Genomic DNA, 18,219 nt, shown 5'->3' with positions numbered 1-18,219 from the left:
TCTTACCAAGTATTTTTGGCCTAGTTTCTAATGCAAATATCATAGTAAACTTCAAATAAGACAAACTAACTTACAAGTAAATTTTCAGAAATATGTAGAGGCTTGTTTTAAGTAAATAATTTCTTAATATTAATTAAAACGTACATATTCCACTATAACATGGGAAAAATGTCTTGTTATAAGTGGAACAATCTGCCAATGGAACTAGAACTTGGTTGCTAGGCGATGGGTTGGGCTTGGCTTTGGTTGCTAGGTAACGGCGCAGTGGAGTAATTTACCAACAGAACTAGAACTTTTTCATCAATATTAAGAAATTATTTACTTAAAACAAGCCTCTGTATATTGATAAAAAGTTAACTTGTAAGTTAGTTTGTCTTACTTTAAGTTTGCACTAGAAACTAGACCAAAAATACTTGGTAAGATTTTGTGTTTTTGCAGAGCACAGCAGCTCTACAATCAGCTACATTTGACCAAACTCAACTCATTGAGTGAGATTAAAAAAAACAAAAACAAAAGCGGATGCATATTTTATATTTTTGCTTTTTATTTACATTTTTTGTTGCTGTTGATGTTTTATGTTGTTTATGTGTGTGCTGTCATCTTACCCAGGATATCTTTGCAGATGAGATGCTGTACCTGTCTGGGACTTTCCTGGTTAAATAAAAGACTTATGCTGCTGTAAACACACCACCCATGAGGAATCCCAGCAAAATTGGTGTTGACAATGGCACATATTCAAAATGATTATTTCTTTTCCTCCAGGAGTTTGCTTTTTAATAGCTTCCACGCTTTATCCTCACCTGGCAGCTCCGACTGCAGATGTGCAGTTGGTCTTTCCACGCCTAAATCCTAACAAGTAATTTGGCTTCTCTGCTTCCTGGCTGTTGTCCACATTCATTTTATTTCCAGTCCAGTTGTGCAGCAGAGGCTGAGTGTCTCCCTTATGAACCACTGCTGCTATTATCTCATGCTTTCTGGTGCTGCACGGCCACTTCCAGCTGGTTTAAATGCCAGCTAGTCTGAATCGCTAAATAAAAAGCTGCACAGTGATTACTGAAAAACTCAGGGGGTTTTTAATATACCATTTGAGCGTGCAGATAAAATAATCCTGAAAAAATGAGAGGAATCAGAAAATCAATGCGAACTGCTTCATCTTCAGGGGAAGGTTAGAAAAAAACACATTTTAAACAAACGTCTATTTTTATGATGGAATAAAAGGGATTGATGCTTTTATGATGGAGGAAGATAAAATCAGCAGACCAATCGATGTAGATAGAAACAAAACGCCTCAATGTTAACACAACCTTGTTTGTGCCTTGAAACCTACAGAATACATTATCAGGCTTCTTCTTTTTTTTAATTTTTTTTTTACAATTTTAACCTTTACAACTTAAAAACTTGAACTGCAATTTGTTTTCTTTCAATCGAGAAGCTGCAACCAGTTTACAGCTCTGGAAAAAGTTAAGAGGCCACTTAAAATGATCCTTTCCTCTAATTTTACTGTTTGAATAAAATGATTATTGTTCTTTATTCTATGAACTACTGGCAACATGTCTCCAAAGTCCCAAACAAATATTTTATTTGCAGAAAATAAGAAATGGTTGCAGAGCTTTCAGACCTTAAGTAATGCAAAGAAAACAAGATCATATTAATTTAGAAACAATACTAATGTTTTAACACGGGAAGAGTTCAGAAATCAATATTTAGTGGATTAACCAGGAGGTTTTTAATGGGTTCCAGTGCAGTGGTAGCTTAATTTCTTCCAAAGCTGTATATATTTTTATGCAAACTCTACAAGTCATTCCAATTCAGTCAGAAAATTCAAGGTGACTTGCTTTAAAAAATTAAGATAATATGAACAAGTTTGAAATTGCAATGGATTTAATGCGCCACTCATAAAGAGTCAAATATAAAAATTCATACTAAATATTTTTGTAATCATCAACAAGCTTCTGGCATAATTCTGGATGAAAACTGTTTGTTTTGGTAGACTTGATTAAAATCAGTCAGTTTCCAGACAACGACTAGCTCAGGGCTCCATTATTTATTTCCACCGCTGATACAAGATAAAACACGCCTAGAGCTGCAAAAAACAAATATGTACTGTTTCATTATGGAAGCTAACAAAATTTAACTAAAATGTATTTCTTCTATTACTTTCTTGGAGCGCCAAATTGGGGAAGAAATTGATCAAATATTTGATTTGAGATGAAGAATTCAAATGCAGTTCTTCTTTATTACTTCATCCACTTTGAAACAATCCTCCGTCGCCTCTGGCATAGACAAGTGCAGCTCAGGCATTTTGCAGAGCTTTGAGATGGGTGATGTATAGCTTGTATATTCTTCTCCATAACCCCGGCGTGAATCTTTTTATTTCGTTTCTCACATAACCTCCTCACAGCTCCAGCCTGCACACATATCATGCACCATTGCATCAGTTTCACCGTCCTCCCGCAGCCCCACTAATTTGATTCATTCATTTTCCCCCTGCTCATTTCGTCCCTCTCTGACTCTGATTGCCTGTGCCATGCATATTAAAATCTCAGAGATAAAAATACACTTGATTAAAATCACACTCGGCCTCGGCCCCCCAAACACTCGTCCTACAGAGAAAACAACTCAGTGACGTCTCTCTCTCTCCCTTCCTCTCTTCCTCCGAGGAAACGAGAACATCCATAATGGATTTCATAAACTTCATCATTAAGAGTGTCTTTGTGTGTACACGGTTCACTTCTCACCTATTTGTTTCCAGAGAAGAGAGTTGCTTCAAGACAGAGTGTCCTCTCTGGGAGTCAAATGAAAAATGCGAAACCTCTCAGCTCCGTATTTTTCACCCCAAGCTTTTCTTTTGTTTACTTGTAAATATGTAGCGTTACTCACTGAGCCACCGGCGCCGTAATTTGTCAGGACTTGGAGGCTGTCATGCACTCGGCTGAGTCTGAAATTATTTTTTTTTTATTCACGTCAAAGGTTGTTTGCCACGTTGGACCTGGCTGTTCAGCCTGAACCGATTGGAGAGAGAAGAGGAGAAGCCTGCTAAATAGATATCAGGTTTTACTCCACTTAACTTTCTGTAGCAGCTTTTCACTGCAGAACTAATTTGGACTTGAGTAAGAAAGACGATGAAAGCTAAAAAGTGTCCGACTTTTGTCCGCAGCTTTTATTTCCTGGGTCAAAATTAATATGTTTATTAAAACAAAACGCAGTTCAAATATTTTAAAGCAATATATGAGCAGTGACAAAACATGACAAGTCACCGGTTGCTATGGTGATTCTCATCCTTTTTGAATGTCTGCACTCAGCTTTCTGAGATGATTAGGCGATGTAGTTGTTCCATTCTGGACTAAGGACCTATTATGTAAAATTCACATTTTCTAAGCTTTATACTTCAATTTATGTTTCTAATTATTCTAATTTTGGTGTCTGGAAAACATTTGATGGGCAGTACCCTGTTACCTAGCAACCCAAGCTGAGCTCCAACATGCTTGGTCAGGTGGTTTTACTGCTGGATGTGCTGTGCAATGGCTGCTGGAAGAGACAAGTGTTTTGTTATTCACTTACTATTCAGAAACCATTTGCTGAATTCTTGTTGGTTGTGCAGGAGATTCTACTAATGCTTTTCAAAGATTTACGATTGCATAATTGCATATCTTTTTGCAGCCATTTTCATGTGGGAGTGTAAGCGTTGAGTTGGGGGTAGTGGCCAGCAGCAGCGTATTTGGATTTAAAGTGACAGAGGCCCTAAGAGGTCTCATTCTGAAAGTAGATCAAAATAGGCAGAACTGACCGACTAAAACCTTAAGATTTTGTGCACAAAAATGTGATGAACATGTTTCGCATAACCCAGAGACCTAGCTTAATCTGATCACGGAAGCATAATAGGTCAGCGTTAGTAGAAAATTTGAATGTGTTCAACATGATCTCATGATTATACTGAAAATAATTAATTTTAAACTGTGCAAAAACTTTAAAAAGGCATTAAAATGTCAAGTCAGTCAACCAAAGACCCTTTTAATCTGTGAATATCTGTTTTTCTCTCAAACATATCCTAATCATGTCATTTATTCTATAAATATATTTCCAGTGCTTTGATGTAATTCTTTTCATGTAAGTTTTTATGAGTTTGCAGCATTAACCAAAAATCATGCTGAGAACAGAAAAAAAAACAGCAAAGCAAGCCTCAACAGTTTGGTTTCTTCAATTAATAAAGAATATAAATGAATAAAAAAGCAGCTGCAGAATGTCAGAGAGCGTAAAAGATTATGAGGAATAAAATAAAACATTTGTGCTTCATTGTGTTATATCATTTTTATTTAAGGAATAATAAAAATGGTTCTCGGATATCTGGAATTCCACTTTTTTTTAAAGTGAGCCTTGCAAAAATATTTTTGTAACAGCTGCAAGTTTTCCACATCTGGATGGAAACACTTTTGCAAAAAATTATTGTGAAACTACATACGTTTTTTCTTGCATTTCCATTCAATCCCAAGAAAACCCCATAAAAGTTTGTGGCTATGTGAAAAAATATGAAGAAGTTTCTGGCATATGAATACTTTTATAAAGTGCCATTAAAAAGAAACACGGAGCTGAGGTGTGCAACAGCACTTTTGCATTTGCACTTGTCCCTAAAAGCCCCCGGCCTTTCTATAACCCCAGCACTATTCCCCCACCGTTATCTGCCCTCCTGCCCTGAACGGGGAGCATTTCTCTCACTCAGGAGTTTCTCATTTCTGCTTCACTTCCCTGACATTACAGCCCATCGCTTCTCTCTCCACACCTTTACAATAATTGCTCTGAAAAAAACCTTTTTCTCATTTCGCCATCCTCCCTTTTCTCTTACTTCTCACCATATCAACCCTCCACCATCCTGCTGTTCTCTGATCTGAACCCCTAGACCTTCATCAGGAACTAAATGTGCTAAATGTTTTGGTTTAAAAGATTAATCTGACTTCAGTGACCAAAGAAATCACCTTCACCTTCATGATTCTATCCAAGGAAGTTGTCCCAGAATAAAACTTGAGCAAAAGAGCATTCGCCACAGTAGCTGCTCTCTAAAAAAGTCATGGTGACTTTTATGAAGCTTTCAGAGTCAGGGGAATTCATTTATTCAGAGAAGCTCTGACGAAAGAGTTCACCAGTGCACAGAATCCTGCAGCTGAACAGCTCTGCCTTCAGCCGGAAAACCCTCCACTTCCACACTCAGGTTTTCAAGAGATAGGAGGGAAACTAAACTGGAAGGGTTTAATTTTTCCTGGTTGCTTGTTTCGAAGCTGAGTGTAAGCGCCTGTGCCAAGAAGTTAGCAGAAGGAGAAATGAAATGTAAAGATGAGCAAACAACAAAATTTATTTTGTGTAAATGTGTTGTGGGATGTTTCAGATTGCACAGACAAAAGAAGGAGACTAATTTAATGTAGCCAAAATATTTTAAAATATGTTTTTTTTTTTAAATAAAACAAAACGTGATTGAAACTGCATAATCACTTTGCTAAGGTGGCTAAAACTGGCTTCTAAAAGCATATATCTGAAATTTCTGCAGTCAGCAGCACAAACTGTGCTAAGGGGCAATCAAAGTGTGACTGCATGGGTGGGATTAAATGAGCACTGCTGCATTTTCTGCAACTCCATTAAGTTCTGCAAGGCAGCTGAGACAAAATGTGCTGCGCAATTGATAGACTATGCCAAACTGAGAGCTGTACTGACTAATGTGCAGAAATTACAAAAGCATCTGTTTGATCACTGACACTACTGCAGCAGAAAGACATCAGGAAGGCAGAGGCCTGTTAAGCATTTGCTATTTTACATACAGGAAAGGTAGGAATGGTTTAATACATTTTGTTCATTGCCTTGTGGTCGAGATTTCTGAGCATCTGAACAACCAGGACAATAACTCAGATGTAATCAACAAGTCAGAATGAGGATGATTGAGTCCCTCATTTGCATCCAGATGTGAGAAAAGGTGAGCAGCTAAAACTGAGTGGAATACTGAGAAAGGCGATGTAGCCACATTGTTTTGCAAATCAGAAAGAAGTTAACCTTCTACAGCCGGACATGCAAGTCAAGCACTTTCTAAATGCCAGCAGGTTTAATCCAGGCAACATGCAGCAGACTCCGTAATTAATGTCCATGTAAGCGAACGTGTTCGGAGCTCTGACCTTTCCAGCAACAGGGTTTCTAAAAACTGAGACAATAAACTGTTGTTTAAGTGGGATGATGGGTCAGCGTTGTCCCTTTGCATCAAACTGGACCTTTATTTCCACCTCAGAGTCAGTGAACATGGTGTAACACCGAACTTATATCCAGCACACTTTATGGCTGATTGTGAGTATCCTAGCTGTTCCCTGCGGCACAAACTTTATAGCTGCAGAAAGGATCTGGAAACATCCGCACAGACACAACAGAGCTGTGCAATAAAGTCATCCCACTGTTCCCTCAAGGCCCATTCAGCAGGTAACTCAATTTAAGAAATGATATTGTGTCCACATCCGCACTAACCTAGTTGTAGAGTTGATTAAAATTTGAACAGATTACAGTAATAAATACATTTGGGATTTATTGTGATTAAAATATGTTATTACTTGCTTAATTTCTCTTCCCTCACTAAGACTCAGGCACCTTTTATTCAGTTGTCATAGGGTAGCGTTTATTTCTGTAACATCTGTAATTATTTCTCGACTGCTAACCAAAGCAGTGTGTAATAGTTCCTCATACAATAACACCCCAGTCACCCTGGATGAGTTACTGCAAAATTTAGATTTTTTTTATTTTCCTGTTGCTAGGCATTTTGTAGCATTCTGGGTTTTTGATCCAATATCTGAATTTAAAGTTCTGCCAATGTTTTCAGTTCAATAATTCTGTTACTTTAACATATAATGTTAATTTTGCTATATATTATAAGATGAATAAAAAAAAGTTTTTCATCAAATGTTCATCAGGTGGTGAAGGGACACAGGGGCTTGAATTAATAAAAGTATTTTCTTTTTAAAAAAAAAAAAAGTTTGTCAGCCATAAAATAGATTTGACAGAACTGAATCTACCACCAGCATCCAGAGCTGAGGGTAATCTTCTTCAGCGTAGACAGAGTGTCAGCATATCGAATCATGAGATTAAGTAATCTTATTGTCAGGTTATTGCTGCAACATTTGGGCAGGAGTGTCATTGCCACATAGGCTGGTGTTGATTACACACCAACCTATATTGTTGATAAATCAATTGAATATTTTTTTTTTCTTTTTGAAGATTTAGTTTGATTTAATGCTTTTCGCTCAGAGCACCAAGCATAGAGTTAGACTGAATAGATTGAATCTTTATGGATTGGGAACATTGTCACTAACATCCGATCTAGAATTTTTTTTATATTAGCACCAATATAGATATTAATATCAGATTGGTGCATGTTTACCCCAAATCATTGGTGTTCTGTTATCATGCTCCACCTTCCTATAGATCAGGGGTGTCGAACTCAATTTCACCGAGGGCCACTTCAGCATATTGGCCCCCCTCAACGGGCCACATTGACGGTACAAATCAGGAGTGCATCCCTGCTAAAACACTCCAGACAAAAGGTTGACTTCCCTCATTCAGTTCTGTAGAGGCTTATAATGAGTCAATGGTCCAGGTGTGTTAGAGAAGGAACCATCTAAAGTTGCAGATGGTAGCTCTGGAAAACTAGACTTGGGCACCATTAGCATAAATGTATAAAAATGCAATGTTAAAAATAAATTAAACACCACCTCATATTGTTAAATAACTGATTTTATGTATTGAAGTTTTAAATATTACATTTGAGTTTCCATGGATGTAAAATTACTGCTCAGTTTAAAAATTACAATATTCAAATAAGTGTTTAAAGGTAAGCAAACAAATAATAAAAACAAGTCACATGGGCAGACATGATAGACTTTACGCAAAGATTTAGTCTCAAAGGCAACTGAAATTAATTTATTTTAAAAAATCCTTTCTGAATATCATCTCATGGACTCTGAACTAAATGCGTCTTTCTGACCAGGAGCTGACAGCATGTTGAATGAAGAGTTATGGACCGGACGCTTTGGAAGGAAGTGCGTTCAGACCCCCTCGGGTGAAGTGATGCTAATTTAAGTGAAGTCGCTTAATTTCATTTATTTAAAGTTATTGGGGTGGTTTTTGTCACTACGAGAAAAATGTAGATACATTTATCTGGTTAATTTGTGATGGGATCTGGATTCACGGTGAATATTAACTAAACCGCATAAAATGCGACTAAATAGCCGATGTTAATATGATTGTAATTTCACGGGTAAAAATGGTACATGACCGATTTTTTGTTAGGTTGTCGGTCAAGATAACGGATAACAAAAAAAGTCTAGCGCCACCTGCCGCCCTGACACCAACTCACACACATCTTCATTCACAGTCTTACTTGTAAATCGATTTTTCTTTTCTTGGACGTTTTGATGTTAGCTTGTCGATGTCTCAGTTTTATTTGCTGGGAAAATCAATAAGCAGCTTGAGGTGACTCTGCTGCTCTCTAGTGGCGAGAAGCCGTAATGTTGGCTGGTAACAATCGGAATGCATTGTGGGAGATGTAGTTTGTAGTCAATTCGTGCTCAAAACCATACCATACCTTACCATACCATACCATACCAACTTTATTTATAAAGCACTTTAAAACAACCACAGCTGATACAAAGTGCTCTACATCAAAACATAACATAACAATAAAAAAAATAAAAACTTACAGTTTTTATTATTAATTGAGTAAAACCTATTTTAAGCCAATCATCGGCCTATAAAATGCTAGGGGGGCCACATAAAATGATATGGCGGCCCACATGTGGCCCGCGGGCCTTGAGTTTGACACATGTGCTATAGATGTTTGTCCATGCTCTGATCCCTCCTTGGTGAATTACATCTAACGCATAATAATCTGTTCTTGGTTCTGAAGCTCCCCAAAACGGCTGAGATTATCCACTTCCTGGCTAATCTCAGCAGGATGTTCATCCAGTGCAAAGGAGCCCGAACATTCACCATATTCATGGGTTTACAAGATGTGACACACGTTTTTAAGGGTAAAACAACAGCTGCCAACACTAATAAAGACTCAATGACTTGCAAGTAGTCATGCTAATTTAGTAGCTTGGCTGCTTAAATGTTTTCCCAAGCATTTTTCTTTCTAAAATGATCTGAGAGCCAGCAATGTGATGTTGCCTCCCACAAAGTTACTCTCATCATTCTAAAGGCAGCCAAACAGTTTCTACAGGTTATTACCACCATGTGACAGCCTATTATCTCTCTATGACAGGCCATTACCTGCACACAGGAGCAGGGTAATGAAATAGGAAGGAGGACACAGAGGAGACACCGTCCTATCAACAAATCAAACAGATGCTCTTTAAGCTAAACCACAGACACCAAATTTAGCACTACTTTGTGTCAAAGCAGACTAGATTTCAGCTCTGTGAGGGTAAAGTGGTGAAGATTTCTAGTGAAGAGTTGCATTCTGGGAAGCAACAGGTTTGTAGGTTAGGATGGACTTTCATTCACTGGTTTTATTGATCATTCATGACCTTGAAGGTGATGGTTTGAATCAGTAATCAAAAAGTTTAACCCAGTATGGCACTTCTGGGTTTGGTTGTCAATAATAACGAGCTAAATCTTAAATGTACGCCTGATCTATAAAGGAAAAGGGACACAGACCTGTGCTGCTAATTGTCAACAGTGAGACAACTAGATGACAAGGTCAAGAAGAAGCTTTAATTAAGAAAAATAAATAGCAAGAGAGAAGGAAGAGGTTCAATTATGCCAGCTTGACTATAATAACCTTAACATGTAGATGTGATGTGGAATTCTGTGTGTTTTGATTCAGTTACAAGATTTGTAAAAAAGGCGATTTAAAGCACCAACTCTGACAGATCTTCAGTAGAGCAGGTGTTTAAATTAGCTAATCTAACATGGCGGTGGTAGATTAGTTAATAGCAGTAGGAGCTAATCTAACACAGCAGTGGTAGATTAGCTAATAGCAGTAGGAGCTAATCTAACACAGCGGTGGTAGATTAGCTAATAGCAGTAGGAGCTAATCTAACACGGCGGTGGTAGATTAGCTAATGGCAGTGCTAGCTAATCTACCACAGCGATCACTTACTAATAATCACAAAATAAACATGAAGCCTAAAATCATAAAACTAACAGAGTGAATGTTCTGTACTTTGTGTGGGAAATGTTTGAGTATTTTTTGGTGTTGAATCCTGAAACATATAAGGGCGTTGTTGTCAGTTGCTATGGCAACGAGTCTGTGTAGCATAGCCGACACAGAGATCGAGAAAAAATGTGGTTTTGAGTTGTTCTTTACCAATTTTTCTGCCTCATTTTTCGTTTTGCTGTGGTGCTCTACACTAAATTAATAATAGCAGTACAGCAGAGGATGGCATTTAAAAGAATCGTCTTTTTGCCCTCCAGCATTATCCGAAATTTCCAGATGTAAACAATAACATGCAAGGGCTCCATAGACGACAGTAATCACAACACTACCCCAGTTTTTTAGCATTTTTTTCTTTGTAACTCAACAAAAGAGAGTTAATAAATATGAGCAATACATATTTATAAGTTCTGATAACAGCGTTTCTCTTGATATGAGGTTACTGGAAAGGTCTTTCAATAAAATGGGGACACAAAATGTTAGCTTTGTTATTTAAATCCGACTATATGACTGGGTTATTTGCCTGGATCATATTGTAAATCTCTGGATATAAACTGGGTTTAAAGTCCCCTGTAATATGATTGAATTAATCCATGTTTATCCCCCCTGATCACTGGTGAAAGTGATGTTTCCTTCGCCACATGTTCAATTAGCATAATCCTGTTTAACTCTTGAGAATCACACTCCTAATAATGTGTATGTCAGGCATGACACACAATATAAACTGGTTTACCTAAAGATTTATTCATATTTATTCTAAAATATAGGATAATTACTACCAAAGAATCAATATAATATTTTGGAACAATTATAGTGGTAGCCTCAGCACCAGCAAATGTATTGATTACTAAAGAATTACACAAAATATACCATAATATGCATTAAGATGCATATTATTTAATGCTGTCACTACTGCAGAAGCTAATAGCTACAGTTTTCCTTATCTTTTGAAGGTTCAGCTAATCAGCAGTAAGAAAACTAAATGCCGCTGCTGGATTGACCGCATTGCGGCTAAGTATTTAAGCTTCCCAAGCTGCATTTTTGTTCAAATAGATGAAAAAAAGTTTAAATATCCAAGTTTTCCTCAAGTAATTTCCACAGAAAAATCCGTGGTTTGAAACAAATTGGTAGAAATGATAGAAGCATCTGTTGTATTAGCTTAATTATAGTTAATCACAATGTGAACAAAGGGTTACTATACTGTAAGAGGTTTATTCATTGTTGAAAGTATTGAGAACTGCAATTGAAAAAAAAGAAGGATCCTTTAGGATTTACAGAGCTTTTATATTTTTATGATTTATACATCCTCAACTCAGGGAACAGATAATCAAATCAACTTTATGTGAGTGCATCTTTGCTTTTTCTCCTCTGCACCAGGCAATGGAAAGGAATAAAAAGAGCAGCTCATGTAGCAAATTAACTTTAAAAGCCTATTTAACTAAAAAAAAAGAAAGAAAGAAAAGAAATCTCTGTGACTGTAGATGAGGATGATGAAAGTTGTTCCACGTTCAGAGGCAGCTTTCGCTGAAAGGCAGCAATCAGAGTGAGGAGCAATCAGCAATCAACCCCATTCTTCCAGATTATACAACCAAGAGAGCCTGAAGATTGTTTTGTTGCATCTGCTGCAGCTTTATGACCCCACATCATCACCTACAAGGAAGGAGCTTTGCCTGTGAAAACGTTTCAGACGCATAAACATGCGATGCATGAACACCGTCTCGGATGAAGAGTTAATTACATGGTGTTGTTTGCCAATACGCAGGATCAATACTGATGCATCATGCTGTTTCATGCAGCCTGCAGCTGGTCAGTCTTTACTGTTTGTAAAGATGTTTTTTAGGGTTTAATATCCAGTTATCATTAATTATGCAGAGGGAGGTTACTGATATCAAGCTAAACGGAATTTTTAAAAAGTTGCAATTTCAAAACAGCTCAATTTTTATGTCATCCAGTGGTGAACCGTCCTTTAAATTAGACTAAAATGAAAGTTTTTCCAAGTCTGTATGGAGCATGCCCTTCCCCCACATGCTGCTGCACACTATTGGTCAGCTGGTAGAATCAAAACATACAATTTCAGCAATTAGGAAACTAAAAAAAATTTGAAAAGGTTTTAGATTGAATCCTTTAACTTTGATTTCCAACATCACAAATTAACTTTTAAATCAATTCCATGTCATTGATTGTTTTGATTTTTAAGTGACTGACAGACTGAGACTGGGTTAGCAAATACAGACAAAAAACTCCTGTTTGGTTTTTAGAAACAAAAAAGTTCACATACTTCAATTTCAAAAATCGAGCTTAGAAGTCTAAAATGTTCAGATTTTGAAAAAGAACCAAAATAAGTTGATCTGGATGCCAAAAAGCGGTGAAATAGATACAAATAACCATTATTAAACTGGAAACCAGTTTGTTTCTTCATAATTTAAGGAAGATAATAAACTTAAGAAACTTAGACTGAGTTTAGTGTCATTGCTACTACTGCAGGCAAGACAAAAATCTAGAATAAATAAAGTAAAATAACACAATTAGGTTAGTGTTTTGTACTCAGTAGAATATAATAAAAATTGTTGAAAAATATCAAAATTTTTAATCTGAAATTTTTAAATTGAAAATCGAAGGTAAGCCTCAATGTCTGTTATTAATAATAATCAAATTTGACTAAAACCCAAATAAATTTTACGTTTGATGCAAACACAATATCTGCTTGTAATTGGCCGGCAGGTTGTAGAAAACAACACATAGACGAGCATTTCCTGTGGTTCTGCAGTAACTTCTGATGCATTTACCCTTTCTCACTTTGAACATACTACATTATTAAGAGGCGCCGCTTTACAGGGCGGTGAAACGTTTCTGTGGTCTTCCTGTGAAAATCCATCAGGATCACAGGGGGAAAACCCAGCAGCTCTAAAATGTCTACATTTTTACTCGGCATTCATTTTTATCTGACAGCTTCACTTTGCAGCCTCTGTATAGATTAAAACAGGTTGAATATGACTTAAAAAAGTGTGAAATTAATTGCATTTTCGCTCAGAGTAACTGTGCATCAATGCAGCTGACTTGGTTCTGCTAAGATATTAAAGAAAACTCAGGTTACTTTAATATCTGCCTTCATCTTGTGAATTCTCGTCTCATGTTGTGTCATTTTCCATTTTTTTAAAAAACTGCTTGGATTTGCTGCTAAATTAAGAACAGTAAAATCAACATTTTGTTATTTGCTGGAAAATAAATCCTCATATAGGCTGATAGCGTAACAGTAGATCAACACTACGAAATGACGTCTTCACAAAATGGAAACTTCAGGAACTTTAATTCTGTGTTTTTCCACATCTGTTCAGTTTTTTGGACCTTGATGTTAAAAATAAAGGCAAAATTCATCTTTATTTTTTACAAACTAGCACATTGGACTTCCAGGCAACAGTCCAACCAGCCCATTTTCTTCTTTGCACCTGCCCATTTTCCATCATACTTTTTCCTTCTACTCAACTTTCCATAAACATGTATGGAAATAACGTCCCTTCTTCAATAACTGTCTTCTGGACAACTATTAAGACAACAGTCTTCCAAATTAACACCTTCACACCTCAATTACCTTCTGAAAAGTATTTTTGCAATGTATTTAAAATGTGCATTTAAAATATTCATTTTTAATCTACATGCAAAATGTATTTTAAAAAGCAATATCTGAAGTTTTAGTAATACATTTAAAACATATAAAATTTAAAGTATATTTTAGAAAAATAGATCTTTAAATTAAATGCACCAAAATTTGACATGTTTTTAAAAATGTATTTAAATTTCGAATATATTAAAAAGTACACCCAATTGGTAACATGTTCGAAATGTATTTAAGAGAAATATATCCTATTTAAAATATATTTAAGTTGATTATTTTTCACATGAGTTAGAAATAATTTATATTTTATTATAAGAAAAATTCAGATGTTATAAGTTTAGCTTGATTTAAACAAGTGAAAAACACCACTTTGGTGGGTTTTTATTATTATTTAAGCAGATATAAGTTAGCTTTTGAATCTTTAAAATCAAAGTAGCCCCTCTCTGGTGACGGATGCTGAAGATGAGCTGATGAACAGGTGAGAGGTTACCTCCTCGAACAGCTCCAGGCTGTACGTGTTGTCGTCATCCGCGAAGAAAACCACGCCGGAGTCGCGCTTGCCGCGGTGCTGCCGGAGCCACGCGAGAGCCGCGTTCCTCTGCTCGGTGGCGCGTGGCATCCCGGCGCGCTTGAACCTGCGGGGAGTGAACACGTGCAGGTGCGTGTACGGCACGCCGCTCCGGGCCAGGAAGCGCGTCACCAGGTCGGTGCGGGAGGTCGAGTCCTCCACGACGATCCAGTGGATTCGGGGCACCTGGCGGAAGACGTGGGCCAGCCGGGTCAGCTCGGCTTTCTGCACCGGGCGGCTGTACGTCGGGGTGATGGCGTAGATGATGGGCAGCGATGACTGGTTCTGGGCGCCGCCGGCTCCCGGTGAGCCGCCCCGGGGGTTCCGCTGCGCCCTGCCGGTCCGCCCAACCGCCGGAGCCCGGATCGCCCTTTTACTGTCGATGTCGATCATTATGATGACAATAAGGACCCAGGGCAAGAGGATGAAGAAGCGACTGAAAAACACTGATTTCATGGCGGATCTGAACTTACAGCGCGCTCTTTGTATCACTCCATCACAAACAGAAAGGATCCAGAAACTCCAAGATAAAAAAGAAATCAATTCTTTTCCTCCGAAATCCGGATCAAACTATGTAAAGCTTGTAAGCCATCCTCTGCGTCCCGCTTCCCCGGAGTCCTTCCTCCTCCTCCCCCTCTTGCTCCAAGTCCTTCACCGCTCTCTGATGGGACCTCTGCGCCTCCTCGTCGTCCTTCCCTCCTCCAGCTCACTCCCTCAGAAAACCCCCCATCAAATTCCCATGTTCGGCCGCCTCTCAGTGCGCGTTTCCCCGCGGAAGAAACCAGACCGCGGCGGAGCTCCGTGCATCGATGAAGCGCCACCGAGGAGCATCACTTGGCGAGGATGGAGCGCAGATCCGAGTCAGAGGATAATAAGCGAGGCAGGAGGGGAGGAGCAGGTGCAGAGGAGAGGAGAGGGAGCCGGGATACTGGAGGGAAGCAGGCGAGGGAGGAGAAGGAGGAAGAGGAGGAGAGAGAGAGCTTCAGTGTCCACTGAGAGTTCACGCAGCTGATAGAGAGAGGAGCTTGTGTTGCTCAGGCGGCACTTGTCAGGGATGAATTATTAAACAAAAACACAGGAATATGATACCTGCGTGTTATAAATAAATCCAAAGGACTCTAAAGGTCATATTTTATTTCTTTCATAAATCTGTTGCATGATTTTTTAGAATGTTTTGGTTTGGTGTTTTTCTTTATTTGTCGTTCTTTGTTGTCATATTCAGTTAATTTCTGCATTGCCATCTGAGTCTTGCCACATAGGATCATTCCTTTGTGATGAGTTTTCATAGTATTTACTTTTATCTTTACATTTTTTGTGTGCATTGTACCACTCTTTGCTTTGTACAGAGGGTCCAGACCCCCAGCCACTTAAGACGACGCTGAGGTTTTAAGCTTTTCCTAATTGCTAATATTTGCCGCTGATGTATGTAATGTACCAGTTTGACACTATGAAGCTTACCGAAAATCGCCTGTGCTGTAAACAACCGTCCTCCACTGCACCCTGTCAAACTACTGTATGTGGAAGTAAATCACTTAATTATCACGGTAAAAGCAGTTTTGTTCTGTACTTTAAGTTAAATTTAAAGCATGCCGTTATCAATATGAATCATTTTCTGGTTTGTTTGGTGCATGTTAGCTGAATGAAAAATCAGGAATATGAGAATGGAGTTCTAGCGCGTATTTGTTCCAAAACAAGTTTGGTTTATTATTCAAATTGGTTAAAAAAGTTTTCCATAAGAAGTTTTCTATCTAAGGAAACTCTGCAGATTGCGTTGAGTCGTTGACATGCAGCGTTGTCCCCTCCTGAAAGAACATTGTTTTATTGTTTTGAAAATTGTCAGGTTATTTTCTGCACTTGGCTGACTTTATTTTATTAACTGTGACTCAGATTCACACTGATCATGACAAAATATCCTTTCAGTTTGTTGCTCTGTCAGACTGGAATAAACTGGAGACAGACGTAAAGTTGAAGGAAGTTGTGTTTAATTTCACTCTTAATCAGTTTGTAAATAAGTTCTTGTGTAAATGCTTTGACTTTTATCAAGTTATAATTTTACTTTTATGGGTGTGTTTGTTCTAGAAACGCACCAATGTAATATCAATATCTCTATTGGTCCCAATGTTGGAAAAAAAATTAGGCATCAGTGATAATGTGCCCAATCCATAAGGGCAGACCTATTCAGTCTAATTATGTGCTTTAAGCTCTGAATGACATCATTTATCATTTATTTTACATTATATCTCCAATTGCATTTTATTAACCAACTGAAAGATGATTTAATGCAGTTTATTTTTTACAGTTTCTTCATTATTTATTAAGTATTTATTTAAAAAAGAGAAATGTTTTAAGTCAATTCAGCGTTATCTGCTAAACCTCAGATATCGGTACCAGGGGTGAGAAAAGTAGATCGGTGCATCTCTAGTTTGCTCTTTGTTATTTTTTCCTTTATTATCTATATTGTATTTCATTTGGGCTTTGATATCTGTAGTTTTATAGTTTGTAATTCGGGGTTGCAGTTTTTTGGCTGATCTTTAAAAAAAACCTGACCTGCCGATTACGATTTTGACTGATGCCGATTTTTTTTTTTTCTGAAATGTCGCTAAATATAGCAAAAAAAGTGGTTGAGTTGGCAGCAGTGGAGTTACTATTGTTAATTGCAAACGTGCAGACATGACCTGGTGGGCTGGTCTCTCAGACAAACTGCTCTCACAGGAGAGCAGAGGAGGACAGAGGGTGATTTTTACACCTTTGTTAAGGTAGGTAAGATCGGCTTCACATATAAGTATAGGCCGATCATTGATCTCCCAAAATTAAGGAAATCAGCTGGCAGATAAATCGGTGGACCCTTATTTCTAATTTTTGGTGAGCTGTTCTTGGCCAGGCTTCTCTTTAAAAAGAGATTTTTAATCTCAATGAGACAAACCTGGTTAAATAAAGGTTACAACCAAACAGACGTATGGCGGATAGCCGCTTGCCTTGTGTCATTGACTCACGTCATAAAAGTAAAAACCTGTCTGTAATCGTAGCACTAACTTGAACTTTGTTCCCGCAAATTAAAATAAATAATTAAGGGTGTTGTTTGGGAAAAGATTCACAATTTTTACATTTACACAGGTTAATCTTAAACCTGTGATGGGAAGCGAGTTAGAGATCCATTTTCTGGGTGTTTGACACAGATGAAGTTGCGGTGCTTTCTCTCTTAACGGTGTTCTGCACTTCAGCCGAGAAGCTAATCATTGATGGGTAATTATGCACACAACACGGATCAAGGGATCTGTTGGGAGAAAAAGCGAGAAGAAATCACTGAGCTACGCTAATAGAGTTGGTTCACACCAAACTAATTGCAGGAAAACAAGCTCATAATTCCACAGCATGAAAGCACCATTGATTGGGAGGACCAGATAGCAGGCAGGGATTTTCTTTTTTCCAGTGCAAAGTGGGTTTTTAGAAGAGGCCAGCAGCTAAAAACAACATTTTGCAATATGTTTGGCTTAATGACACTTATAGGGTTTTACATTGCCCTCAAGCAAAATAACTTTTGGAAGAATAATCAATCTCATGCTCTGTGATTTGGGTGAAAACCAAATAATGGGCTTATTCAGTGATAAATCACTTTTAGTAGGCTGGCGTGACGATAGCAGGGGGCTTAATGGGCTCCAGTCCAATATTACATTGTCATGCTTTATCAAACTTGATTGCACGTTCTTCCATCTGTTCACACGCGACAATTTGAGGATTAAGAAGATGGATCAGGTGAGATGTTGGTTCAAATGAGGATCATTTTGGCTGAAATTGAATCAGCAGCCAGCAATGAAGAGGGACAGCACTTTGAATGGATATGATTGATTGCCTTAAAGATTGAAC

At 37.9% G+C, this 18,219-nt stretch overlaps 1 protein-coding gene across 1 annotated transcript in view; it reads right to left on the bottom strand.

Annotated features, from left to right (window-relative positions):
* Window positions 1–14,834, bottom strand: part of b3gat2 (beta-1,3-glucuronyltransferase 2 (glucuronosyltransferase S)) — a 38,855-nt gene extending 24,021 nt beyond the window's left edge. The window contains exon 1 of the mRNA XM_088013202.1: window positions 14,278–14,834. Within this exon, the coding sequence (XP_087869328.1) occupies window positions 14,278–14,811 (534 nt within the window). The 5' untranslated portion in view covers window positions 14,812–14,834. The remainder of the gene's footprint in view (window positions 1–14,277) is intronic.
* Window positions 14,835–18,219: the final 3,385 nt, after the last annotated feature.

Source organism: Poecilia mexicana, unplaced genomic scaffold (assembly GCF_051168715.1).
Source record: "Poecilia mexicana isolate PSO_F unplaced genomic scaffold, ASM5116871v1 scaffold_15, whole genome shotgun sequence".
Lineage (NCBI taxonomy): Eukaryota > Metazoa > Chordata > Actinopteri > Cyprinodontiformes > Poeciliidae > Poecilia > Poecilia mexicana.
This window is presented reverse-complemented; position numbering and strand designations above follow the sequence as displayed.